At 49.2% G+C, this 26462-nt stretch overlaps 3 protein-coding genes across 4 annotated transcripts in view; all 3 read left to right on the top strand.

The window, feature by feature from the left end:
• Positions 1-576, top strand: part of LOC130579562 (uncharacterized) — a 45189-nt gene extending 44613 nt beyond the window's left edge. Inside the window, exon 8 of the mRNA XM_057376463.1 lies at positions 351-576. Within this exon, the coding sequence (XP_057232446.1) occupies positions 351-576 (226 nt within the window). The remainder of the gene's footprint in view (positions 1-350) is intronic.
• Positions 442-18754, top strand: ZDHHC1 (zinc finger DHHC-type containing 1). The gene is made up of 11 exons (XM_057376473.1): positions 442-572; positions 1717-1935; positions 3662-3837; positions 4448-4549; positions 5383-5507; positions 5839-5997; positions 9407-9519; positions 14280-14365; positions 14987-15068; positions 16028-16133; positions 16563-18754. Exons 2-11 carry the CDS (start codon positions 1717-1719, stop codon positions 16838-16840), a joined length of 1446 nt encoding a protein of 481 aa, XP_057232456.1. The 5' UTR covers positions 442-572; the 3' UTR covers positions 16841-18754.
• A 4185-nt stretch (positions 18755-22939) lies between these two features.
• TPPP3 (tubulin polymerization promoting protein family member 3) lies at positions 22940-26177 on the top strand. Of its 2 annotated transcripts, none has more exons than XM_057376464.1 (4): positions 22940-22983; positions 23973-24319; positions 25341-25494; positions 25763-26177. In XM_057376464.1, the coding sequence occupies exons 2-4, from the start codon at positions 24132-24134 to the stop codon at positions 25949-25951; spliced, it is 531 nt and encodes a 176-aa protein (XP_057232447.1). In that variant the 5' UTR covers positions 22940-22983; positions 23973-24131; the 3' UTR covers positions 25952-26177. The 2 variants fall into 2 exon arrangements, with proteins under 2 accessions (XP_057232447.1, XP_057232448.1); XM_057376465.1 differs by having other exon boundaries at positions 22953-22983; positions 24130-24319.
• Positions 26178-26462: the final 285 nt, after the last annotated feature.

Genomic DNA, 26462 nt, shown 5'->3' with positions numbered 1-26462 from the left:
GCAATCATTGTTTCCGTRTCCTTTACTTTGTTTTACTTAAGCACAAACCACTGCAAAGCCTCCAGTAAATAAAATTCAGTAAAATTCTGCAATCTCCTTACGTCACAGTGTAAATCTGAATATATAGATTAACAAAAATACTACACGTTCATCGCATAAAGACTGGTTGATATAACAGAGAACGGAATTTTCCGGGAGTGGGATGATTTCAGCTCACATCCAGCCTCCACCGCTGGCACACTGGGCATCTCCAGCCCCATCCATATGGAATGCCATCCCTTGGAAGGCTGAGGTTATATTGTAGGCAGGATTTCCCCAAGTGCGAGAGGACCCCACCACACCTGATACAGGACGAAACCCCGCTCCTCCCTCCCATATCCCGGCGGAACGATCGCGCCCGGCGCGGTTTGGCCCCTKCGCGCCGCCGTAGCCGTTGCCATGGCGACGGGCCCAGCGGCCCGAGGCCCGCTGTGGCGCCGGGAGCTGCCGTGGAGGCCTCAGCCGGGGTCCCGCGCCCTGCCTGGGCATGAGGCGGGGCCGGGGCCGCTGTCAACCGCTTCTGCGGGGAGAAGGTGAGGGATAGGAGGTGGTGGAGTGCGGGAGGGGTCTCCGCGTCTCTCCCCAGAGTGGCTGCCCGGGAGCCCGCTCACCCGGCCCGGCCCCTGGTGCCTGCGCGTGCGTTGCGGTGCCTCTTTCTGTCTCCCCTGACAGTGACTTCATGCCTTGTTTTCTATGTTCAGTGTTTTCTGGAGCTGGGTAGAAAGGTGTGCCGGGCACACCCACAGCGGGTTTTGTAACAGGTAGCCCAAAGTGATGCACGAGCAAGTTTTCAACAACCTAATGAGAAAAGGATTACATGATTGGTAATGATTCCTCATCAGGGATGAGCCTGTTGCCATGCAGCAACTTCAATGGTGAAGGCAGGCAGATACTGCTAATTAGTTTGAAGGGTGAAATTTGGAATTTTTTATTCCAGCCTGCCTGTTGATAAGACCGTGCTGATAAGCAAAAATGACATTCTCTGCTATTCTTACYCACTCCTCTACCAGTTGACCCAAAATKACATTCCCAGCCCTTTGCCTGGCASTGAAGGACTGTTGGCATACCAAGGTCATAATTGTCCTGCTYACTCTTTCAGCATGTTGCCATGCTTGCTGTTTTCTAATCCTATGGTGTTGTTCTGGCACTGCAACCATTATCAAAAATACCACAAATGACCCAGAGACCTTTTCCTTTGCTTTCATCACTCTCCTGTGCATGTTAATCAGACTAATTGAAGTTGTTTGTAATGTAGATGTTAATTTCACATTCTCTTTAGTTACTAAGGAAGGGTGGGAGTGGTGCAGAGGTACCTGGAGTCAGCTCAGGTCCAGCAGAGCTCCTTTGCTGGTTTTGTGATGCTGCTCCTGATCTACTGCCTGGTTTGTTCTCCCTGGTATTTGTTGCACTGCAGTTCTCCATGAAGCAGAATAGCCCAATTCTCTGTTGTTAGAAAATCCTCTCAGCTCCGTGGCAAGTGAAAAGCAGCAGCTAATAGTTCAACAAAATTGAAAAAAAAGGAGAAATCACTTCTAAACTCAGCAGTGTTTCTTCTCAGATGTGTCATCATTTTGGTCTCTCTAACCCTGTCCACCTGGGAGCATATCTCCAGCACCAGGCCTCAGTCACAGTACTTTGATACCACATCTTTTTGTTTTCCATTTTTGATTTCTCTAGATGAATATCTGCAATAAACCTAATAATAAGATAGCTCCAGAGGATTTGGGTGAAGCTGTCCCTGARGTGAAGGTCCAACGTGCTCGAAGAAATGGCTGGAGCTGGCCCCTGCACCTGTTCCAGATCATTGCCTGGCTGCTGTTCCTCTTCTTTGCACTGGTTGGCTTTGGAATCCTGGTTCCTCTCCTGCCCCGCCACTGGCTGCCTGCTGGTTATATCGTATCCTTGGATCCAGAGGAGARCATGGGCTGTTATAAACTATCACTGAGGGGTTTTAACAGTACTTACTAGCACAGAAAGCATAGGAAAAAAGCACCTGAGCCAGAATATTTTTCTGAACTATAACCTTCATCTTGATATTCTCCTGACTATAAAAAACAGTTGCTTTGAGATCCTCACTTTAGGTCACTGATGTTCTGTTTGTCTCCTTCATCACTCTCTATTAAGGTTACTGCCTTTGCTTCTGATTCTCTTGTGCTGCCTCCTTCTGCCCATGTGTCTCCTTTGCTTTATATTATTCTTCTACAAGTGCGCTGCAGGGTTTGAGGGAAGTCGTACTGAAAAAGACCCTTTTTAAACATCCTTGTTGCATTGGCAGCCCCACATCCCTGTGCTGACTGGATGAGTCATGAAAGGCAGCTTTACATGCTTGTGGTTGTGTAGGGGATTGCTTGTGATAGCTCACAGTGATGCTCTCCACAAGCCCTCTCTTGTCTTCAGCAGAAAATCTGGGAGTGACAGACAAGGTGGTGTGGTGTAGACCTCAGAGAAAAGGTCTGTTGTGGGACAGTCTTGAGCAGCAGTTTAGTACACATCTAACAAAGACAGTGAAGGGTCTAGAGGAGAAGCGGCTGAGGATATTTGGTTTGTTCAGCCTGAAGCAGTTGGGGAGTGATCCCAGCGCTCCCAGTACTCCCAGTGCTGCCTGTACTATCACCTGTACTGGTCCTCAAGACAAGGCCTTGTTCTGAAGAGATGGGATGTATACTTATGGCATTTATACATCTGTCTTATAGATGCCTCTAAGTCTTTGGTATGTTTGGGATGATTTTGCTTATGATTGTTTTAGCTACACCTGCATGATTTGGACATTAATGTAATTAGCTCAGTGGTCTTACATCTACTTAACTTGCTCARATCCTTGGTATCTACCAAATACCTTTGCAATGTAATCTAAAGTTACTCCTCATTCAAGAAATTAATATATACCAAGGTTTTACTTCCCATTAATAAAGCACTAATGTCTCTTTTCTGTCAAAGGCAAATCCCTTCCCATTCTGCTCCACCAGCCATCAGAGCTCCAGTGAGCTGGGCCTCTCAAAGGCCTCCTTTTTTAACTTGCTACACTGACCTTTTTTCCATAGGTCTTAGTATGATCAATGGTGTGCACATCTGGGTGTATAGAAACAYTGACAAATCCTGGATCCTGTCTGTAAATTGTGTAGGAGCCTACTTTAAAGGTGTGCTTMTCTTCCTTGGGATTCTGACTAAGGAAAAGGAAAGCAAGGTGATCAATACTACTTCCTTGAAGTGACTTTTTTTTTTTTTTTTTAATTTGRTCCTGTGAAAGGGTATGTGCACAWYACTAACCACACTCCTTTCCAAGGAGTCAGTATGAACTGAGAAAGTTGGACCTATGTCAGCAGGCAGTACTTGGGGTGAGATTCTGGTAAGTAACTACTAACCCTCAAAAACTCCCTGTGCTTGGAAGAACTTTTCTGTGAGGCAGAGTAGTACATAATGAGAAGGGATGTTCCTGTAGATTTGTTTTGGATTTTTTTTCTAGAGGATGTTTATTATAATACAATAAAGTCTGTAAAGTTCAGATTMATGTGCTGCAGTTATGTAACGATTTCTAATTCTAAGCCATATATTTCTCATCTGTGTGGGATTTGTGTATTAAGGATTAAAAGATACGTGTTAAATCCTTAACTGTACRCTTCAGTGTCCAGGAGTGTGTTTTATCTACCATTTAGTTGTTCATCTTACTGCAGTCTCCATTGATCCTGCAGATGCAAATGTGCGAGAAAAAAACTATCTGGGGCCTCTGGCCACATTCAACCGTAACCAGCATGCACATGTCATTGAAAACCATCACTGCCATGTCTGTGATGTAGATGTGTAAGTATCTTCTCTTCACTTTCTACTGCTCTGTCTTCTTCAGGGTTGCACTTCACCGTTAAATCATCAATGCCAGACTGTAAGATTTGAGATTAAGCCCCTGAAGTGCTATAGCACAAGTTAAGCTTCATCCTGTGGCAGGGTTCAGGGAGCTGGGTAGGGAAGCTTCTGCCAAATGTGTACAGGGTTTTGTGTTTTATTTCATTGCTCATGTTGCRTGGAGAGGGCTGTAGTGTTCCATGTTCCCCTGTTTGACCTAACAGTGTGTAACTACTGTGTGTGTGCTTRTTTCTGGCTGGACGCTGACCACTAGCAGGAAATGCTTGGAGGGCAGGCATTAATATCAAGCTCTGTAGAGCTGCTGGAGGGATTCAAATAAGAATTCARCAGTCTCCAAATTAAAAATAATGCAGTGCACTGAAAGGCGAATTTTGTAATGTTTGGGATTGTCCAACAATGGCAGATATGTTTGGGAGTTGAAGTACTCTTGATGCAGAAAGTTTTCTCTCTATTACCAGGATCTCTGCTGCTGTATCCCCGTGTCTGAGTCACTAAAATGTCCTAGTAGTGAGCTGGTGCTGCCACACTAATGCCASCCTTTCTTTGACAGGAGTGCCAAGTCAAAGCACTGTGGAACTTGCAACAAGTGTGTRTGTGGCTTTGATCATCACTGCAAATGGCTCAACAATTGTGTGGGAGAGAGGAATTACTGGTAAGAGCTTGGCATTGTGACAGAAGCACCACACTGCATCCATAATGTGGCTCCTTCTCTTTCCAAGGTTCTTCTGTATCTCAGTCCAGTCTATACTTAGCCACACAGAATCACTTCTCTTTTATCCCCTGGCTGAATAGAATCAGTCATGAGAAAACTAGATGGAAAATACGAGCATAATCATGACATCCAAATAACCAGGGATAAAATTCCTGTACTTAGAATGTTGTAGCTGAACATCTGTGAGTAAAACCAGAGAACATAGTCTTATTATYTGGTATTAGGAAAAGCTTGCAGGATGCTAATTGGGTGTCTTTAGTGCTTCTGAGAGCTGGAGTGGGARTGGAACCATGATGGTGCTCTTCCASTCTGAAACAATCTGCATTCAGATCACTGCTTTCTCTATGAGACTTGCCAGTTGGCAGGATTCACAGCAGCATATAGGGACCTCTAATCCATGCCAGGCTTCAGATAAGAGTAAGGAGACTATCAGTGATGCTTCTCAGTTTAATTTCCTGCACTAAAACCCCGTGGAAAGCAAAATGTTGTTGCCGGGTGCCACGTTACACTGCCTTCAGATTTTGTGCAGGGAGCTCTTTGTCCTAGATATACTTGACTGTTTTGGAACCATGGTTRCACTAAAGGGTCACAGTTTAGTCCCTCAGGGTAACAAAAAATAAGTAAAGCTGTTCACCAGTATCTATCATAAGTGTAAGAAAGCGTGACAGTGATTTGAGCTACCTCTCTCTATCTCCATCTYTATTAGAGGCTGGGATATTGAATTGTATGTGTGATGTTATTGAAGCCACTGAGACCTCTCTCCTTCCTGGCAGGCTCTTTYTGAATAGTGTGCTGTCTGCCATTCTGGGCCTGGGCCTTCTGCTGCTCGTCGCTTTCTACGTCTTTGTGGAGTTCTTCGTTGACCCCACAGTGCTTCGCTCTGACCAGCACTTCGATGGTACAGCAGTGCTTCAGATGACATCCTGGGAACCAGCCATATCTTAATGAGGGTTTGCATTCTGTGAGCTCTTCCACTAAGGAGAAACTCYATTCCTTACTACTTCAATTTTATATTTCTGTTAGAGTATCTCTACTCAGCTGGATGAGATTTCTTTCCTTACAGAGCTAAGAGCTCTTCCTAAAGGCCCTGCATGGACCAGATTTCTTAGGCCTCCAGCGCACAATGGGTCTGCAGCTGCTTTTGAGTTAACATTTCTAGCTGTAATATTTAGTTGGAGATATTTCATACCTGGACAATCTGCTTATCTCCAACTCTCTTTATTTTACAGCTCTGAGGAACCACMTGGACCGCTGGTTTGTGTTTCTTCCTGCAACTCCTGTTGAGACTCAGGCACCTGCCATTTTGATCACAGCTGGGATTTTTATTCTTCTGAGCCTGGTGACCATGATCCTGCTGGGCCACCTCTTGACCTTTCACATCTATCTCTGTAGGTGTTTTGTTCTGTCATCTGCACCCCATTCCATTTTTGCTTAGCTTCTACTCATCCTGCATTCACCGTGTGTTTGCCTGTGTCACTAATGCATGCCCATTGTGCAGGATTGGCATTGAAAATATACAAAATTGGGATTTAACCTCTTTCTGAGTTCCCCCCCAGTAGGAGGTAGGCTTATCAATGCACGTGTAATGTGGGGCTTGTGCTGGGCCTGTTGGGCAGTCATGTTTTAAACTATATTATCCTGAAACAGAAAGCACATGGAAGAGTATTGGAGAGGCCAGGTGAGATGAGCTGGTCCATCCCAGCTCAGTACCAGAGATGGCAGGTTCAGATTGACTCRGCATATGGACTTTGTGAGTCTCCTCACTGTGCTCCCCAGTACTTCTCTTGTGTGAGAGAGCCTGTTTCTCCCTTACCCCAGAAAAATATGGATATACCGAGCTAAATTTGATTGGAGCACTGACATCCAGATTAAGGTACCCCTATGGAAGTTGTACCATATTCATACAAGAAGACTTGTGGAATTCAGAGGAAGAGGCTTTCAGAAAGGCTCCTCTTTAGATCTACTGCTTGTTGCTCYGTCAAAAAGGGATATTTATGTTTGTTTATGTACAGATGGGCATCAAAAACTTTTTTCAGCCTTCGTCTAAAATTAAGCCAATGCTTTTTGGCTGCTGATGAAAGTCATGATAGGCAAAGACCTTACATTTGCAGTAGTTGGTGGTGCCAGAACTAAGAAAGAAGGTATGTGGTGGCAGAGAAGTTAGGACAGCGGTTACAGAGGATCCTTGGRTGGATTTTCAGGTTCTGGGTTAACAGACCTGCAGATGCCAACACAAACTAGGTCAGCACAAACCAGCATGGCTCCAGAAGGAAAACAGTTGCACTGTTGAAGTGTAGWGTTCGATAGGTGAGTGTTCCTCAGCTGGCATGGACTGTGCACTCAGTGAGGACACTGACCATCATTTTCCTTCTAGAGCCTCTTTGAGCTTGACTGAAATTTGGGCATGCAGCAATTTTACTTTCTTGGCAGAATTAACAGTTGGCTAATGTGTTAACGGCAATGCCTGGAGATTTAAAAGGTCAATCTAGCACTGCAGAAAGACAAAAAGCATAACAAAGCTGGGCCCACGCCAAGAAGGTTTCTTCTGGCTGAAAAAGGATTATTCAGTTTAGTCCTGAGTGATCTTTATCCTGTCATTGTGTAGAGCTTCCAGTAGAGGGTGCACCCTGCTTGAGATAGCGACCTGCTTTATCTGTCAGACAAGCTAGTTCTGCACTGGGCTTGGGGGAGCTTTTGCTGCTCTTATTTTTAGGTAATTATTTTTTCTCTTTCAGAATAAATTTCGACCCAAATTAACTTCTACTTTTGACCCAATTTTAAGTCTTTATTACTTACATGAAAACAGAATTGCTGCTAATTTTTTTTTTTACGTTTTATTTCATTATAATCTGCTGCCCTAATGAAACTGGTCCCAGCTGTGCAGGTTGTTGTGTGTAAGCCCTTGCTTTAAAGAGGGACTTTACCACACTGAAGCTTATACTGTTGCTACACATGAGTATGCATTGGAYTCACCACTGTATTTGCACTTATAACTGGATTTTGGGGAGATAGACTAAGTATCTGAACTTAAACTCCTCTTACTTCATACCTRTAATTGTCACTACTTTCCTCTGAATGCTTTAAGGTAGACAGTGTTGTAATGAACTGTCTGCCCCTCTTTTGGAACTAGAAATACACTTAAACCAATTCAAATGTAATTACTGTTGGTCAGTATTGCAGCATATACCTTTTTGGTTTTAAATAATTAAATTACAGAAATTAAATAGCCCCCCCTGTGAGTGATACTGCCCTTGGGCTTCCCATAAAAAATGGCTTAAGTCAGGTATGACTATGAAAATTTAGTATCTAATTTTTTTACAAGTACAGTGAAAAAATCAGTTATTTTCCTGATTTTTCAAACAAAAGGAAGGAGATATGTTATTCTCAAAATAGTAGGTCCATGTATTAAAAATTACTGGTCTTGAGTCAGRCTCAGTTCCAGAGGCATTTGGCAAAGCATGGCACTTCAAAGGCTTGGAGGGAGGATATATTTTTTCTTCAATATTGAGAGCCTGGTAGCAGAATAAAGAAAGAAATAGTAGGGAATATAGGAAAGCATATAGGGTTATTCACGGACTATGATTATATTTTTCATGTTATGTCTTGCAATGTTATCTGCCCAAAAATGCAGTATTTTAACTAAATAGCTCTATTAAAATATTTTATAAGTTACAYTCTTAAGTATTAAGAAACCAACAAACTCTAAATTTAAAATGGTTGATAGGCCTTTGCTTATGAAGCAATATTCTGTTTTTCAAAGAAAGCAAAGGGTGCCWTTCTAGGAGCACTTGCCAGCACCCTGCACTGTCCCTGTTAAGTAATCACTTGGCTGTAGACTCACATCCATCTCTGTGTTCTCTCTTCCTGGCCAAATGGATCCTTTTTATTTCTTCATAAGGTGATTGCTTTAGCAGAGGGGCACATCTCCTCTGCTTTCCCCCACTTCTCTGGGACRTAGCCCTGTGTTCAGGGCATGGTTGTGAGAGGTAAGGTATCACTGATACAAATGTCTTCAGGCAGAGGGAGGATTTCAGTCCAGATATCTCACATCCTAGGCATTTGCTTTAACTGCTGTGCTTCTGTAAAAAGGAGAAATGACTACCAGGCTGCGCATGAAAACCCTTCAGCATCCATTTCTGGGGTTTGTTCTCTAAAAATATGTATCATAACAAGGTTATTATGGGAGGAATGTCTGCGTTTTGGACCCTCATAAGATTTTGGGTCTCCTGAAGAGAACAAGTTGCTCAGAAATGTCACATGCTTTTGGTCATTCATGGAAGCAGATGTGTTTGCATGGGGGTCCTGGAGAGCTCATAAAGGGACAGGTGAACTCTGGGCACATCTGTCTGGCACGAGGCAAGCTGTGCATTTGATGCTCACTGGTTTGCACATTAAGTGTCTCAGTCACTACAGGACACACTAACCTGCTCAATTTCTTCTCTCCATTTAGCATCACATTCCTTCTGATTGCTCACTGAATTTTCTGTACAGTACAGGTCTTACTCCAGTTGGGCATGAATAATGGATTTGCACTGAAATGAACTGAACAAATTACTACACTATAGAAGGCTGTATCATTCTATGAGACTTAAGAATAACAGGACTATAAGAAAGCATTGTGATGTTGGCAATAAAGAATATAGTRGGATGGACAGTGCACAGAGACTTCYGGCATARATTATCAGATTCKTGGTGTTTATAGTTACTGTTTGATTGTATAGTTATCCAGACTGTTTGTATAAGTGCAATCAGGGAGTGGCCTTTCCTGTGCTGACAGGTCTCTTTCTTCCCTTTCAGTGTGGCACAAGCTGACTACGTACGAGTACATCCTGCAGCAGCGTCCCCAGCAAGGGCCAGACAAGGCAGACAAGAAACAGGAGTCTGCTTCTTCCCAAGTGAGACCCAGTCAGGTACTCATCCTAGTTTCATTTCTCCAAAACAGCATTGCTTGTCTGCAGTGTAAACTTTGTTTCACTTTCTTGAGCTCTCTATTTTAAAGGCAGTTGCTAGAGATAAGACTTCAGATGTACTTTGATGGAGTTGAGTAGGATGTGAGAGAGTGTGAGGCCTGTAATTCCATGAACACTTTAGGTATAAGCAAGTACTGCTTTCAAAGGAATCAATCTCACCCACTCTCTTCCTCCACCACTTGTTTTGGGCCCTGCACTATCTTGTCTCTTCTGCCAGCACAGCTGTTCATTAGGACAGGGTGGGGGAACTCATCTGAGTAACAATAAACTTTATTAAAAAAATAGTTGAGTTGGCCTGGCTCCCTCCCATTCGGTTCACCAARCAGTCACATAATTGCCTGGCTCAGCACGAATGAGGTTGACTGAAGAGTGGGAAGAATCCTGTCCCTGCAAAGGACAGAACCATATGTTTTGGGTGACACTGCACATCTTGGGGGCTTATGTGAGCAGTCATGACTTCAAGTGAGTCAGGCTCTAAGGCTGGAGAAACGGGGACTAATCACTGAGCAGCTAATAATTTAACCATCTTGAAAGTGAAAAGGACACCAGTTTTTCAGAAATTACTCAGATATCTGCTSTTCTTTGAAATGAGACTGTATAGTGGTAAGGGTTCTTGTTATTATAATGATGTTAATCTCTATCTCTGTAAAAAGAGTTCTACAACCTCTTAAATGCTACTAGACTTTGCAGAGGCAGATATATTGGGCTCTGAATTGAGAGGTTCAGTGTAATTTATTTTGCTACAAGGCAAAAAACATTATTGTATTAACTGAAATTTTGACTGGACACATTCTGTACTGACTTTAGCAGGGRATTGAACTAGGAACTTCAGAAATTCTTCCTGGTCTAAATTATTGTATGATTCCCAGTCATGTGTAACTTTTCGTTTTATGCAAGTAAGTTATCTACTATACAAATAGTTTATRTTTAATAATAAATTAATCAAATACAAGCTTCATCCAAGTGTTCTGTGTAGAGATACTGGGATCTCTCTGGATTCATCCATAGTTCTTCCCTATCAAAGCAAAGGGGAAAGTGAGCTCATTCAGTTTTGTGTAATATGAAGTCCCCAGCTTTTCATATATATTTTTTACTGTTTTGGAAAAGTTGAACTTTCAGTTTAAACAGAGGTTTCCATAACAACAAAAATATTTGGCACTTTGCTTCACAGAAYTTTGCTTACTATGAAAATTAAAACAATAATAAAGCATTAGCTCTAATAATCTAATTACTGAATTTTAATTGATACTGAAAATGTGTTTGAACAGGGATGGAYCTCATGTGTGTGTGCACATTTGGGATGTTGACATTCAGTGGTTTCTCCTGTCTGCACTGGCTTTTATCTAGATATGTGTGAATGTGGTTGATTTGAAGCAGCAAGCCTGGAAGGAGCAGGGTGAAAAGGAGTTTGGTGTTTCAGGACTGCTGTTAGTACCTTGGGGAGCAAGAAAGACTGGATGATGCCCAGTAACATTGTTAAGAAAAATGTTAACCCACCACATTTTCCTTGTTTCTTACATAGCAACCAGAGATAAACACAAACAAATAGATTGGAGTAGGAGGACACCAAGTGACTTGCCTTTTGTAAGCTGTGTTGAATGCAGCCTTCTTTAGCTTGAACACTGCAACCCTTTGTAATTGATCCAACGTGTTGTAAGCATAAAATGGAAATCATCCTCTTCCCACTTTTGTCTGAACTGTTCATTCATTTTAGGGACTAAGAAGAAGCATGCATTTCCCCTTTAATGCTTGTTTTTGAGCCTTATTCATGCTTGGGTGTTGGTTTTGGCTTCAGTTTTCCATGTTGGTCTGTGGTTAAGTCTTCRGCTGTGTTCAGGTTAAAGGATTCTTGTTCAGGATAAAGGATTCTTATGTTCTTGTAGGATCTACAAAGTAAAAGCCCTAATTTTGCACCTTGAAATGGTTCAGATATCACAAAAAAATACCAAAGAGTTGGACATACTGAGCCTTTGTCTCTATTACCATACCTAAAGTAGGATGTGCAAGTAACCATTTTTTCTGTAGTCATTTGCAGTCCAAAGAAATATAAACTAAACCAAACCCTATGCTTTAATGCATAATTGCATTCAGTCCAGGGAGCTGGCTTTCATATGAGGCCAGCTKGGATGTGATTCTTCTCACATTCCTAAAACTTTGAATTTGCTTTGGAAAGTGATTTAGGTTGGTGAGGTTTGATTTTAAGTAACAAACATAGGTTTTACTCAGTTTCCCTTATATTTTCAGTATTGTTTCTTTCCTCCAGTGTAAGATGAACTTCACTCTCAACCTCAGCACTTGCAACAGACTCACTTTCCCTGGAACAAGAATGCTTTTTTTCCTGTTTAGTTCTGCCTCTCCTCCTCAGACAGCACTTCAGGCTCTGCTGTCATTGAAGTGGCTGATAAGGGCAGCTACAKTGGGCAAGGGAACTGAATCCATCCTGGGCTTGTAACCATGGACCTTGGGGTGGCCACAGCAGGAATTTGGTCAATGAGTGGCATGAGGGTAGAACTTGGACAGTCTGTCARTCCAACAGTCTGCTTTGAGCAGGAGCAGCAGCTGAATCCTGACAACCCAGCTGCAAAGRGTGGCTTGTCTTGATGCTGCAGAGRAAGGATGCTGACTGTYCTGCTAATGCCTGYGAGMAGAGGGAGGCTTGGACTCTGTGCTGTGGCTGTAGTTTGTGTTGCACTGTGAGAGAACATTGTATTTTTTACTGATTGAATCTCATTTGTTTTTCCTAGTCAGCTCTAATGCTTTACTTTCATTTATGTGACTGCTTTGGTTCTACATTATTTATAGAAGGCTGAAATGAACAAAATGGATGTTAAAAGGCTCTTTCATTCCCTGCTTGGAAAGAAATTGTCCATGCTATTCTCAAGATGAGTCATTTATTAAGCTCCCTTGAAATGCCAGTCCTGCAGTCCTGTTTGTGTGCTGTGGACATTGAATCCTGATTGTTTTCAGTTATTCTGTAGAGTGGGATGTCTCCTGCTGCAGSTCATTTCAGCCACATCCTGCTTCCYTCTGAAAAGAGCTGCATCTCTGCCTGTACACTCACAGTGACACGACGCTGTCTGGTCTCATCCCTTGTGACTAAGGTGCATGAGGCCTGAATGTAAATCTTGATTGTAGATGTCCCCAGGGAGCTTTGAGGACATATTCATGCACACTTTGTGTTCAGTTGGTGATGAGTGATGATCTGATTTGAGTTACAAGTTCTGATTGAAATGCATGTAGTAAATTTCTGCGGATGGTTAATCTTGCACTTGGATAAATTTTTAAATCAGAAAGTTATGTTTGTGGTTGCTAAACCAATTCCCTTCAAATGTTACATTACCACCTATAAAATGGCTGAAATTATTTTCTTTTTTTTTTTTAATTTGCCTTTCATTTTTATTCCTAACATCTGAAATGATTTCTTGGCTGCCACTGAATGTGCAGCTCCATGGATTATTTTCTATTTCAGARACTGTTGCTTTATATATAAAGTTTGCACCACTTTTCCCACATGCTTCACTTTCCATCTTTACCTCTAGAAATATTGATTTTTTGTGCTATTTTATCAGCCTGTAATTCAATATTGCAAAGATCTTCCTCAGCTCTTTGTGGCTGGCTTTCATTTTCTTAATGCCTTACATCAGGGAGTGTCATCACCAGGCTCTTCTCTTTTGTTGATTGTTTATAATTTGTTGAAGTGCAGAGGCCCTGGATCTCTCAGGAACCCATTTGTGGCATGTCCAACTTTGACTTCATTTTCTCAAATTTGCTGATCAGACTGTTGAGAAAAATAGGTCTTCATGAGCTTGTTTAAGCTGTTTTTGAAGCTAATGCCTATCACATTTAAAATCCCTCCATCTTAACCTAAAAGTTACTTTAAAATATCTTTATAGTCACTGCACACTAAAACACTTATGAAGTTCTCTTGATGCTTATTCAAGTTKAAGAGCAGCTGATAAGTAGTGTCAAGGTTCTTCTGAGCATGGTTTGTCCTGTTGTGATAACAGGGCTTCATACCCTGCATCCTTTGGTATTCTGATCATCTTAACTGGGTGCTTTTGAGGGAGAACTGGAGTTCTTTCCTGTAATGCAGCACTTGCATTTAGGAGGCTTATTCTTATATCTTTCTGAAAATATGCAGTTTTCAAATTCAGCTGTCATTACTCTGAATTAATCTATACCTGAGGCAAATAAGCAATATATCACACTCCTTTTTAAAAATCAGCAGGTATTTGCCATACAGGTTTATACAAGAAACAAAAAAAAACATAAAGAAAACACTTTATGTTTTTCCTGTGTGTTTACATGCTTCCATCTTCCTCACCTCTATTTTGCATTTAAAAGACATTTTTTGCATTCACTGCGTAGCTCCTCAGATTGAACTGTGTAACTAATGGAAGCTTTAAGTGATATTTTGAACGTGGTCCCAAGAAATGACTAAGCTGATCCCTGTAAGTGTGATTTGGTTTTGAATCACAAGAAATACTGGCTGGACTAAATGAATGAATCAAGGACTTCTAGTTGTGCCAATCTTGGTTTTCCATCTTCTGAAGCAGCAGATTCTACCTGTAAGAACAAAAAATGTCTGGCATGAGGAAAAATAATACATCTTACATGTAATGAAATCCTCTTCTCCCCTCTGTGTTCTGATTAGTCTGAAAATGTTTGGTTGGTTGTTTTTTATTTGTCTTTTTCCCCAGGAAGCAGACTTATTGTCAGGTAATCCTGTCTATACTGACCCTGGAATTCAAGTAGAGGAATTCTCAACAGTAACTTCGGGAAAAAGGTGAGAAAAATCATGGATAAGATTCTCCCAGCAGCATATGTGGTAAATGGGAAATTGTCATTAAGGTCACTGATGGGCTGTAAGATGAAAGTACTTAAGAGGATGGGGAACACCAGTGTTTTGAGCAGCTGAGTGGTGAAATCTTTGAATTTCAGAAGGGTAAACACCTGCAGAAATACTTGACTTCCCTTCCCTGGGAAAGTATCATTCCTAGAATACTCTCTTAAATATTTTATATGAAACTGGTTTCTATTAATTGTTCTRTATTAAAATTCTTTAAGACTGCCTGATCTGTCCTGTTACTTCTATACTGAGCAAATTATAATTACATGATTTCAGGCTGTGGAGAGATGCATCACAGCAGTTACAAGTTTATAACACAGGCAAACCCTCAGGGGAAGGAAGTATCCTTGTCTCATAATCCTTTCCTGTTGACTTATGTCCCTGGGGATTTCCATCTTATTTTGCACAAGAGTGCAGAAAAAGTTCTGCAGTTTTGCTGAGAATGCTRTGTAAGGCAGGGGAGGCTGTGATCAGGCTGGTGTGCACATGCAAGCAAAGAGGGCATCAGGATTAAGTTCTGTCTTAGGGAATCAACTTGTGTGTCTGCTGTGTTTTTAGCTTTCCAAAGCACCAAGAAAGCAACTCCAAGCAAAGCTCATCCCCTCAGCCTCCATCTCCTCACTCTGCAACCCCTTCTCAGGTAAGGAGGATTTGCCACACACCCAACCTGCTGCTGCCAACCCACCCAGATGCCCWGGCATGCCCTAGAGCAGGCTGTGCTTACCCACTGCTCACACAGGCTCTGCCTCCCCTCAGTTTGTGTCTGCAGGTGTGACTGTGCCCTGCAGCCACCAAATCCAGGTGATGTTCTCCTGTCTCCAGTCACAGGCATGATCAGAGCTATCCTGCAGTCTCCTCATAACTCACAGCTGTAACACAGCTGTAACCTAATGCCTTTCTGCCCCAGTGCAGCTCACTCACTCTGGCTGCACCGCTTTGTTGATGTAACAAGCTCTGCATGTTTCTATAGAGCAAAATCCATCAGTTTATATGTTCCAGTAAAGCACCAGGGAAAGATGGTGTGTGTGGATATGGTGCTTGAGCATACGGCACAGCTCTCCAAAGACTTGGGCTGGGCTCCTGGTATTCAGGTATCTGCATCCAGATGCTCTCCCCTCTTGCTCAAATGGCAGGTGGTGGTGCTTTTCCCTTTTCCTCCAAGCTTATTAATCAAAGTCTTGCCATCTAGATGGCAAAAAATCATCCTTTTCCTCTATACTGTGCTGGGTATGAGCACTGTCCCTTTCTTGGGACATCCTGTGCTATGCGAGTTTTGGTGCCCTCTTCTAGTTTGACTTTACAAATGCAAGCGACCAGTCTCTTACATCCCTCAGCTCTGTGAGACAGCAGCTTAAAGGTACCTGCACACAAAGAGTCACTGTATGCAGATAGTTTGTGTGTGTCTGTTCAAGAAACACCCATTCTCTATCAGTTCTTCATAGTAACTCAGTCCTAAACAAGAAAATATTCTTAGACTTTGGTTATACCTGATACTCACAAAGCAGGAAGAATTAAAATGAGGTAGSAAGTAAAAGGACTGTCTCATTATTTTGGGCTGGTGAAATAACTTCCCTTCTCTTGGGCCACTTGTTTTCACAGCAACAGAAGAAAAGAAGAAAGAAGATGCAGAAGGCTTCTTCAGCAATGGACAGTGGATCTAAAGTACCTGCTACACCTTGGCCCTCCTTCCCAGATCCCCAGTCAGGTGAGAGTGCACCAGTGAGCTTCTCTGCTGCATTTTGTATAAATATGTGTATGATTTGCTTTAACACTAGAGGATCAGCCATTGCAGAGTTCCTGGGCTTGTTGATATCTTTGTGGGGCTGAGATCTCTCTCTCCCCTTAAGCTTTCTTCTGCCTTTATTTCCATCTGCAGAGTTCCCAACCAYGGTTGCTGCCACCTCACCTTCCCACAGCCTTCACCTCTTAGTGCCAGCTTTTCCTCTGAGAGCTGCTGTGCCCCCCAGCAGCATGGGCCTCATCCAGGCAGCAGGACCCCCAGCTGACTATCACTCAGAGTCTGCTGAGTCCATGGATGAGATTCCCTTGGCTCAGACTCGCCTTGGCAGCACAGGCCTTCAGGGGCCTCCTAGGAATAATTCAAGCAACTCTCAACATTATCCCTTGTCCACAGACAATCCCAGAGGACTCAGGAAGAAGAATCTGTATTCAGAGCACAAGGTAAAAAGGAGAAGCTGCCAGCAGGACAGACATGTGGAACGAGATCTGGAACTTTTTTGTAAGACTCCTGATGTGTTTGTAAGTAAGAGCAGTGGAGAACCTCTTGTCCCTCAGCCCCAGCCCAGTGAGAGCACATCCGAGCCTGACCACAGAAAATGCACCAGCAAGCAGCATGTGGGCACACATGATCCATGCTCAAAGGAAATAAGGACGAGCACCACAGCAGCCTAGGGATCATCATTCCAAAGCCTTGGCCTTTGGGAGCAGCGTTGGTGCTGTGTGGAGGCCTATGGGACTCACCCCTCACTGCATGTGCTGTCAGGCTGCAGTGGGACATTTCTCATCCTCGACCAAAGGCAAGAGGCTGCAAGGTGGCAAACCTGAGGTAGACTTGTTGCTCAAGAGAGCTCATGAGCTTTCCCTGGGAAAGGGCCAGCCCCATCTGGCCCTCTGCACACTGGTACTGGAGTGACTTCCCAGGAGAGTGAGTGTATGRGGAAGAACAAGGCTGCACTTCTGCCATTCCCTGCACCCTGAAAGCTGTACTGCCCATCTGCCTATATCCTGTCAGTCTTTGGATCATGCTCAGGGGCTTCAGCAGGTGGTCAGGGAGTACCTCAGGATTGCCCCATCCCTATACYGCTTTCCACTGTGCGTCCTCAAGCCAAGTCCTCCACCAGCATGTTCTCTGTATGTGGCAGCATAGTTTGACCTGCYTCCCCTTCCCAGCAATCTGGGGTGTCCCACACTGCAGCGTTCTCATCAGAAGTTTTGGATACAGCAGGTCCTGAAACCTTTCCAATTCCTGGGCTGCCAGTCCACAGCCAAGCCTGGGGTGTGTGTAGTGCAGGAAAATCCCACGGCAGACAGTGAGGCACATGGCCAGTGCCTCGAGCCACAGCACMCTGTGCTGGGGGTGAGCTGCAGAGAGCTGTCTGGGCTGCCATCCTACAGCACCTGTGCTCTCCCTGCCCTCGTGGCTTCCCCAGGCAGCATGCCCTGTTCCACATCCCTGGCTGAGGGCTGAGGCTAGGCTTCCAGCAAGCCCAGATCTGCCTAGCAGCCAGCTAATCTCAGAGCCCAGATAGCAGCTACACACACATCTCCATGGGCTTTGCCACCGGCTGTGACAGACACATGGCTGTGTCTGACGGGATTTGGCACAGCCCTGAACAGCAGCACTGGCATGGCTGGATGCACATTTCCAGACAAATCCCCAGCACAGCACACTGCTGTGAACAAACAGGTGTGCCAGGGAAGGAAAGGAAGCCAGGGGAGTCTTCATCACCCTTCCAAATGCTTTATTGCATGGAAAGCACAACTGACCTTTCCCAGGCTGCGATGTGTTCAGGTTAGGGAAGGACAGGACAAAGCAGGGTGCTCTGAGAGTCAAGCTAAGCTGTTCACCCCTTGTCTAGCTCAGCCTGTGAGCATTCCTTGGAACTGGGCCAGAGCAGGACAGGGGATCTGGGGACAAAGGCTCTTTGGGCACAGCCAATACAGGACAGGCAGACTGGACTCCCAGCCTTGATGGGAGAGACTGGCCTCAGGAGAAAGATTTGGAGGTGTTTTAAAGGGCTGCCTTATCACTCTTTTGTCTGATTTTTGCTTCCTGAAGGAACTGGGATGAAAAGCTTTGACTCTTCATCAAGCTACACARTCTGTTGATCAGTAAAAGTGAAGTTTCACATAGCTGTTGAAGTCATTTKATCTCAGTTTGCAGGATGGGCTGGCCTGTGGTCACACTCCTTGCAGCTTCCCTGGCTGCTGTGGCCAGTGGTACCCGCTGGCAGCATGACCCTTTGGAAAAGCAGGTGAGTGTGGACCAGCAGATGGCAATGGGTGTCTGCAGAGACCASGGCATTCCTCACCAATGGGTCCCAGTTAGAGAAAGTCCTTCCTGGTGTTTCTCCTCATGTCCGCTGTTATCCAAGGAAACTACATCCTGCAGCAATGCTGRGCTTACAGTTTTCCAAGGTCAGCTGTCCCTCCACCAGAAAGCATTGGTAATTTCTCTGCAGCAGGTGCCCCTGAGCAGACCTTGTGTGTTTTCTTACRCTGTCCATGCAGAATCAATCCCAAAATCTCATATGGATCTCTTTAGTAGCTCTGGCCACAATAAAATTTTCTATATTCTTTGCTAAATAGTTTCCTCCTTTTTTTTTGCAGCCATTGCTGACTCTGCYCAGTCAATGATGCCCAGGCTCTTTGGTTCATTTCTCCCTGAGCCTCTGGAGTTCCAGCAGGGCTCAGCACTGTAATTGGTGTGGGGGTGACAACAGTCCCCTCTCCAGAGGGTCTTTTGGGTGGGGGTGTCTTCCCTGAGGGGTAGGGACCAGACCACCTTCTCCCTGAGCTGTGTAACCCAGGCTGGTTTCTGTGCTGGAGCAGGGTGAGCACCAGAGGGAGGAGGCCCAACATTCTGCAGAGAGGCTGCTGTGCTCTTTGGGCTGAGGGGAACTGGGTTTCCTGGACTACCGGAAGTCCAGGGAAAGAAAGGTCAGTCATGTCCTGAAATTCCAAGTTTTGGGCTCAAGATGGGAGAGGAGTTTTCTGGGACAGGACCCTCTCCAGGTGCCTGGGGATCAACCTGAGGTTCAGCATTTAGTCCTCCCCCCTTTCCAGGCTGTGCTCATGTGCCCATGTGCATGTTCAGGTGCCAGTGGCAGTGGTTCTGCAGCTCTGCATGAGGAAGGTCCATAGCAGASGTGTGGCAGTAAGCAAAAAGAATGAATCACATTGGGGTGCTGCTGCAGAGTCCAGCGTGTGGGCWGAGCAGTCCTGGGCTCAATGCCAGAGGGTTGCAATGACCACAAGCTGCAGCCCAAGACCCTAAGAGAGCTGAGTTAAGGTCCTGACAGCAGAAGCCTTGATGTCTTCAGCTCCCCATTACTGCAGATACATTGTGGTCTGRCATACCCAAGCATCTTCTCCAGCACTAAATAAAAGGTTTGTGCCAGGGCGTTTAGTCGCCCATCATCTGGAGGCAGCGCCCTGGACCAGCTGTTTCCACCACAAGACACTGTGGCTTTCTCTCAGGAAGAAGCAATGGTTTGCAGGGTGACAGCTTTCCAGAGTCCTCTAAAATCCTGTCACAGTCCCTGGCCACTGCCTGGAGCTGTGCCAGGCCCCGTGGTGCCTGCTCCAAGCCTCCGCCTTGGCATGGGATGCACGTTGTGCTTATTTTCATCTTTRAGCCTGGCTCAGGTCTCTTTGTTTCCTCTTTGGAGTCAAGGGGACCTTCCTTTGAATCATGATTTTGTGTGAGACTGTTCTGTGCTGCTTTTGACACGTCCCGAGAGCATCTCAATGAGCTGCCTTGAGTTGCAGGGCGGGGGAAAGGAAGTCCCTGCCAGAGGACGGAGCTTTCCCCCCGTTCCTGTGCCCGGTGCCGTGCATGGCATGACCGCATCTCGTGCTCGGTGGCACACCCGGCACGGACACCGCAAGCCCCCGTCCCCGATCGGGCGCTCAGCAGCCGCAGCTAAGCCCCGCTAATGTCTTGTGGACACGCGGTTGCTGTGGTGACGGTGTACATATTGCACAACCTCCGAAACACTTCCCTCTGTTTTGTAGCAACTCGCGCTAGAGAAGCGGCGTTCCCGCATAACCTCATCCCACCCCAGACGCGGCCGAGCCAGCGACTCATTCCTGAAACGGGATGACTCCCGGGAGGCTGCGGTGCCCAGCCTCGGGGGAGGCGAGGGGCAAAGAGGATGAGGGTGAGCACAGAGGGTGCTCTGATGTTGTGCACGTTCCCTCGTGCGAGCTCTGAGCTGCACCCTGAGCAGTCACAGCGCTCCGGACTCTGTGTGAGGCTGGGGAGAGGGAGGCAGWCCTGGGAGGAACCAGCTCAGCAGCCGAAGCTGCACCTCGGGGATGCAGCTGCGYGTGAGCCTCGGTGTGTCTGGGTGAGTGCTGGAGTGTTCGGCTCATTTAGSTCCCTGGGGCAGGAGACAGCCTGGGAACATYCTGACCTTGATCAGGAGGGAAAGCTCCCTGGGGAGCCGAGCGCTGAGCGTTGTGCATGCTCCTCCACCACATCACAGGACCTGTGCAACCTCACTCTCAATTCCTGCCCGTCCCGTGGGCTCCGGACCAAGTCACAGCCTCCTCCCGGGCTTCCTTTTCCGGGCTGCATCAGGAACAGCGGGAGCCGGCCAAGGACCATGCTCCATCCCAACAGGGCTGTCATGGTGACAACAAACGCACAACAAACCCCAGCCCTTAGGAACCGAAACCTGACCTGCTCAACCCGACCCCGTGGGCAGCTCACCAGCCCGAACCCGGCTCTCCCCGTGTGCCATCGCTAGGCTCTTTGCGCTCTGCGGCCCCAGGACCAGCTGGAGCTCCGACAGAAGAGCTGCAGACAGAAATGCTCAGCTCCTCCTGCACCTGCTGCCGGCTCGGAGGATCCCGGCTGCCACGCTGCCACCGCTGCCAAGTCCTGCAGGGTGCTCCCGCCAGCATTACCTGGCTCCTCTTGGGAACTGTCAGCTGGGAGCAGAGCCAAAGACACCTGCCTTGGTGGGGAGCTGCAGGGCAAGATGAGGATGAGACTGTACCTTCATCAAGACTTAACCACCCTCCTCGATGTGGCAGTCACAGTTACTCCCCACTCCTTAAGGCGAAGGGAAGGGAAGGTGACAGTTCTTCCTCACTTTCTGCAGGTGGGATAGCACCCCTGGGTCCTTGCTGGCCTGCATGGAGGCTGGCTTCAATTCCCACTTCWCAGCCAAGCACTGTCACCTCTGATCCTCTGCACTTTAGGACCTGTTTTCATATGGGACCTGCTTTCATATCGCATGAGGAGCAGGAAGTCTGTGTGATCAGGAGAGTCCTCCAGATGCCACCTACCCCGTGCAGTTCCCAGGCTCTCTGACCATGTCTGAGCTCTGCCAGGACAAACTGGAGTGAGGAAAAACACTGATTGGAGAGATCTWTCTGGACTCTGGCATCAGACGAGCCTCCACACCTATCCCTCCCACCCTGGCCTGTCCCCTGCAGGATGTCCTGGCCACCTTGATTCTGGCTGGGCTGTGAAAGAGCAGCACCTGTGTAGCCCCCTATGAGGTTGGGGACATAACAAAGGGGTTCTTCACGTGTCTGAGCAGCTGAGCTGCCCAAAGTGGTCAGGTGCTGTGACACACCAGTGGTCTCTGGCACCAGCCCTGGCACTCACTGAGTGGGAGGTGAAGTTAATGATCCCAACCTCCCAGAGCTGCCTGTGGTTACTTCTGGAGGTTTCCAGACCCTTTTTTCAAGAGAGAATCAGTGTGAGTGGGCTGCTCGTGGCTTTGTCCAGTCAAGAACTGGTAACAATGTCCCAGGAGAGAACAGGTCCACTCAGCCAGAAGAGGGAGATTGTCACTGGGTCTGTGTCCCACAGCAAAAGGCTCTGGGTGCACAAGCAGAACTGATACCCCGGGACAGCTCAGCCATGAGGACACCTGTGTCTGTCCTTAACCTGCAGCTTCTGTGCACAGARCCAGGGCTGACAGACCACAGGGTGCCCAAGACTGTTGTTTGAGCCACTTGCCAGTTCCCAAAGGTGTTGATTTGCCCACAGCACCCCCATGGCAGCAGCAAACTGCGCTCTGTGTGTCCTGGCTGGGCACAGCTCCTGCTGAGGCTGCAGCTGCTGATCCACGATGCCCTGCGCCCACCGGAGCGATGCCAGCAGAGCACCGGGATCAAAGCGGGCTGTGGGCAAACAGCTGAGGTGGGGCAGTGAGTAAGGGATGTGGGCTGTCTTGGGGCTCCATGACAACCACAATATTTGGGTGCTGCCTCAGCTCGTGGCACCCACTGGGAGCCCTGCGTGTGGTCGTGCTCCGGGCTGCCAGGGTGGGCATTGCCTGCTCCAGAGAGTCCCACTGGGCCACAGGGGCTCAGCACAGTCCCTGTGAGCACAGAATGGCTGGCGCTGTCCCCTCAGCATGGACAATGGCCTCGCTCCCTGGTGTCACCCACAATTCCTCCATGGAGGGAAACGGTGGTGGTGTGGGACAGGAGAAAGGGCTGTAGGGTAACAAAGGGGTGATAAAGGGACCTTGTGAATCAGCGCTGGGGCTTTGTAGGGTGATGGAGAGATCTTGTGGGGTGTAGGAAAGACTTTGTCAGGTGCCGGTAGGGTCTCGTGGGGAAGCAGAGAGGCTTCATGGGGTGCGGAGGGTGTCCCAGAGGTGGTCCGGGTCCGCTGCCCGGGCTCCATGTCCCCGCCCCGAGGGCGCTCCCGCCGTGCCGYGGCCCGGGGGAGGCGGGCGGGGGCGGCCCGGCCCCTCCCGTCACCATGGCGGCGCCTTAAACAGGCGGCAAGAGCCGCCCCCGCCCGCCTCAGAGCGCGGCGCCGGGAGGTGAGCGAGTGACCGGAGGTGAGTGACCGAGCGGGGGGTGAGTGACCGAGCGACCGACCGGGACCCCCCGCACCCTCGGCYCCTCCGGTGCAGTCCCGGTGCGTCCCGCGGCCGCTGCACGGAGACGGGGGACAGCGGGAGGCGGGCGGGGGTCACGCTTGCCCCGGCATCCCGCAGCCACCGGCAGTGACCTCCAGCCAGGCGGGGAGAGCCCCGGCTGCGAGCTGCGGGACCGTGCGGGCCCGGGGCGGCGGGAGCCCGCGGGAGCGCGGGGCCGGGAGGCGACCGGCGGCATCCCCGCCCCGCCGCGCCTCCTTGGCGACGGTCGCCAGGCAACGCCCATCCTCCCTAGCGACGGTCCCAGGGACCACTCCCTGCCCTCGCCGAGGCTCCGGGGGCCCATCCCGGGCGCTCTCACCCGAGCACCCACCGGGCCAGGTGCCCGCTCTGTATCTCGGGGTGTCCCAAACCCCGCTGGGTGCTGGAGCTCCCCCGGGTACGGCCACGCCCGCTCCTGCCCGAGATGCCGCGGGTTCTCGGTGCGTGCTGAGGGATGTTGAGCAGGCAGGGCGAGGCTGCCGAGGCGACGGCAGGCGGGGAGCGGGGACGGGGCAGCAGCAACAGTGCCACCACAGGGTGCAGAGACCTGTTGGCAACTTGGCACCCTGCAGGGCATCGCGCTYGGCCCGGCCCTGGGGGCAGGTCATGGGCTGGGGTGCCGCCAGCTCCGCGCAGGGGGACGCAGGATGGGGAGAGGTGGGGCTGAAGGCAGGCGGCGGTGCCGGTTCTCCGGATCGAGAGCGGGAGGAAGGCGGACGCATTGCGTCATTCCCGGAGAGCGCTCCCGAGGGGAAAGGCTGATGCACTCACTCCCCGCCAGCCCCGGAGCCGACAGCCTCGCTGCTGACAGCTCTCGACCAGGAGCCTCCATTCCCCACGACGCGTTCTTGGCTTTGGGCCTCGGGGCTCATCCGAGGCTGCCGTCAGTCCTCACCCCACGCCCGCAGGCGCTGCCAACACCCCGATCCTGCTGCAGAGCCTCCACCCTCGCCAGCCTTCCTCCTCCTCCTCCTGCCCTCGAGGGCCTGCGAGCAGCCAGCTGAGCTGTGCCGTGCAGCCAGCAGGAGCCCTGGTGTGACGGGCCCGTCTGCCCCTGTCCTGCAGCCATGGCTGAGAACTCAGAGATGGCATCCCTGGAAGAGAGCTTCCGCAAATTCGCCATCTACGGTGACACCAAAGCCACGGGGCAGGAGATGAATGGGAAGAACTGGGCTAAGCTGTGCAAAGACTGCAAAGTCACMGACGGCAAAAGCGTCACCAGCACCGACGTGGACATTGTCTTCTCCAAGGTGAAGTAAGTGACTTGGATTTTCAGGGCCTCGAGGCTCCAGGAGGGTGGGGATGGCTTTACAGAGTGGGCAGGGTGGCAGTGTGCGGGTGTGGGGGTCCCCACAGAGTTCAGCTGCCCCTGCTGTACCCGAGCTGTCCACCCTGCTTGTCATGGAGCTGCGGGCCCTGTCCTGTGGTGTCCCCWCCTTCAGGACATGTGGCTGCTTCTGCAAGATCTAATAATAAATTAACCCAAWTTTGGGGCTGGGTGGCTCAGGTTTGGTGCAGAGATTGTGCCCCTGCTCCCACTCCAGGTGTTGGGGTGGGCCTGGTTGGCTCTGCTGGGCTCCATCACTCCAGAAGGTGCCACAGGGAGCAGAGGRRGRTGCTCAGGGTTGTCCCWTGTGATGGGACCCCACCCTGGGCCTGGCCAGCCAGAGCCCAAGCTTGAAGAGGACTGTGGTCCTTGGAGGTCACAGGGGCAGCTTGAAGGGCTAAAAGGCACCTGGAACTGCTTTTAAGGTCCCTGGGGACACAGTGACATTCATGCCCCGCACCAGGGTGCAGGAGCAAGGATGGGTGGAGAACCTGCTCCAGGCATTCCCTTCCTCCTGGGTTGGGTCAGGAGGAGCTGAGCACCGGGAGGTTTTTGGGGTGCAGGAGGGCAGGTTGCTGTGCTGCCCCAGAGATGAGGACCAGGAGCTCAGGGAAGGCATGCTGCATGCACATCCTTCCAAATGTGCCTGGAGGATTGATCCCTCCCGGGAGAGAGAGGGTGCTGGGCAGCCCAGGCAGTTGGGCGGAGTGGGAATGGAAGCACAGCCCCTCCTGACATCTCACCAAGTCCTAGAGCACTTCCATGCACCCTGGATTTTGGTAACAGGGAYTTCAACAGCACCAGCTGTGCCCAGCCCAACCCACTCAGCTGTGGCTGAATTTCAGAGAGGGGTGAGGGGCCTGAGGCCCGTACAGGACAAAGGCGGGGTCTCTCTCATCTCATTTGGAGGCGTGAGCCAAAAACATGGCCTGAGTTTTTGTGCTTGCAGAGGGAAGACAGCCCGTGTCATCAACTACGAGGAGTTCAAGAAGGCACTGGAGGAGCTGGCCCCCAAGAGGTTTAAGGACAAGAGCAAAGAGGAGGCGTTTGAAGCCATCTGCCAGCTGGTGGCAGGGAAGGAGCCCATTAACGTGGGCGTCACGGTGAGTGAGGAGCCCCTCGGCTGCTGGGAGCAGGACTGATGGTCAGGAGGGGAGGATGGAGCTCTGCCCACAGGGCAGGTGCTTTCCAGGAAGCCCCTGRTGGCCCTGGGTGGGTGAAGAGACCTGGGGACAGGCACAGCATCAGGCACAGGGAGCACAGCAGGGCCTTCAGTGGGTGCCAGGAGCTTGTGTGGGGCAAAGGATGGAACCTGTGCAGGAAGGGGATGGAGAATCTTCTTGACTCCCTCGTCCCATCTCCCCGCTGCAGAAAGCCAAGACAGTGGGAGCCGTGGAGAGGCTGACGGACACCTCCAAGTACACGGGCTCCCACAAGGAGCGCTTCGACGAGAGCGGCAAGGGCAAGGGCAAGAGCGGCCGGGAGAACATCGTGGACACGAGCGGCTACGTCAGCGCCTACAAGAACGCGGGCACYTACGACGCCAAAGTCAAAAAGTAGGGACGGGTGCCCGTGGCGCCACCGCCCCGGTCCCTGCTCGCCGGCCGTGGGGTCGGTGCTCGCCTCAGCCCCGGGTGGTGCCCGTGACGGGGCCCGGGAGGCTGCGCTGGCAGCCCAGGCTGGCGGGTGTCGCTGCCCGGGGCTGGCGGCTTTGGGGAAGTGCCGGGCAGCGTGCTCTGCCCCAGCGCTGCGTGCTGTGATCCCTGTCCCTCCCGTGTCCCTCCCGTGTCCCTCCCGTGTCCCCCGGCTGTCACCCCCGGCCCACACCGTACTAACAGCGCTGCTCCTCAGGGCTCCCCCACCCCGCCGGCACCCACACCTTCCCTACCTCAGCCCCGGCTTCGGGGCACCCTCCCTTGTCCCACGGGGACCGCAGCCTGTCCTCCCCTCCCGGGGGGCTGCCTTAACCCCGCACCAGTCTCACCACAGCCGCCTCCTTCCTTCCCCCCGGTGCCCTCGGGTCTGCCTGGCTCTGCCCTTGCCCAGCACCGCGGGCGGCTCAGATCGTGCG

This window comes from Malurus melanocephalus, unplaced genomic scaffold (assembly GCF_030028575.1).
Source record: "Malurus melanocephalus ecotype Western Australia unplaced genomic scaffold, MMel_1.1 scaffold_279, whole genome shotgun sequence".
In the NCBI taxonomy this organism is placed as follows: Eukaryota; Metazoa; Chordata; class Aves; order Passeriformes; family Maluridae; genus Malurus; species Malurus melanocephalus.
The sequence above is the reverse complement of the archived record's forward strand: the minus strand, read 5'-3'. Positions and strand labels throughout refer to the sequence as shown.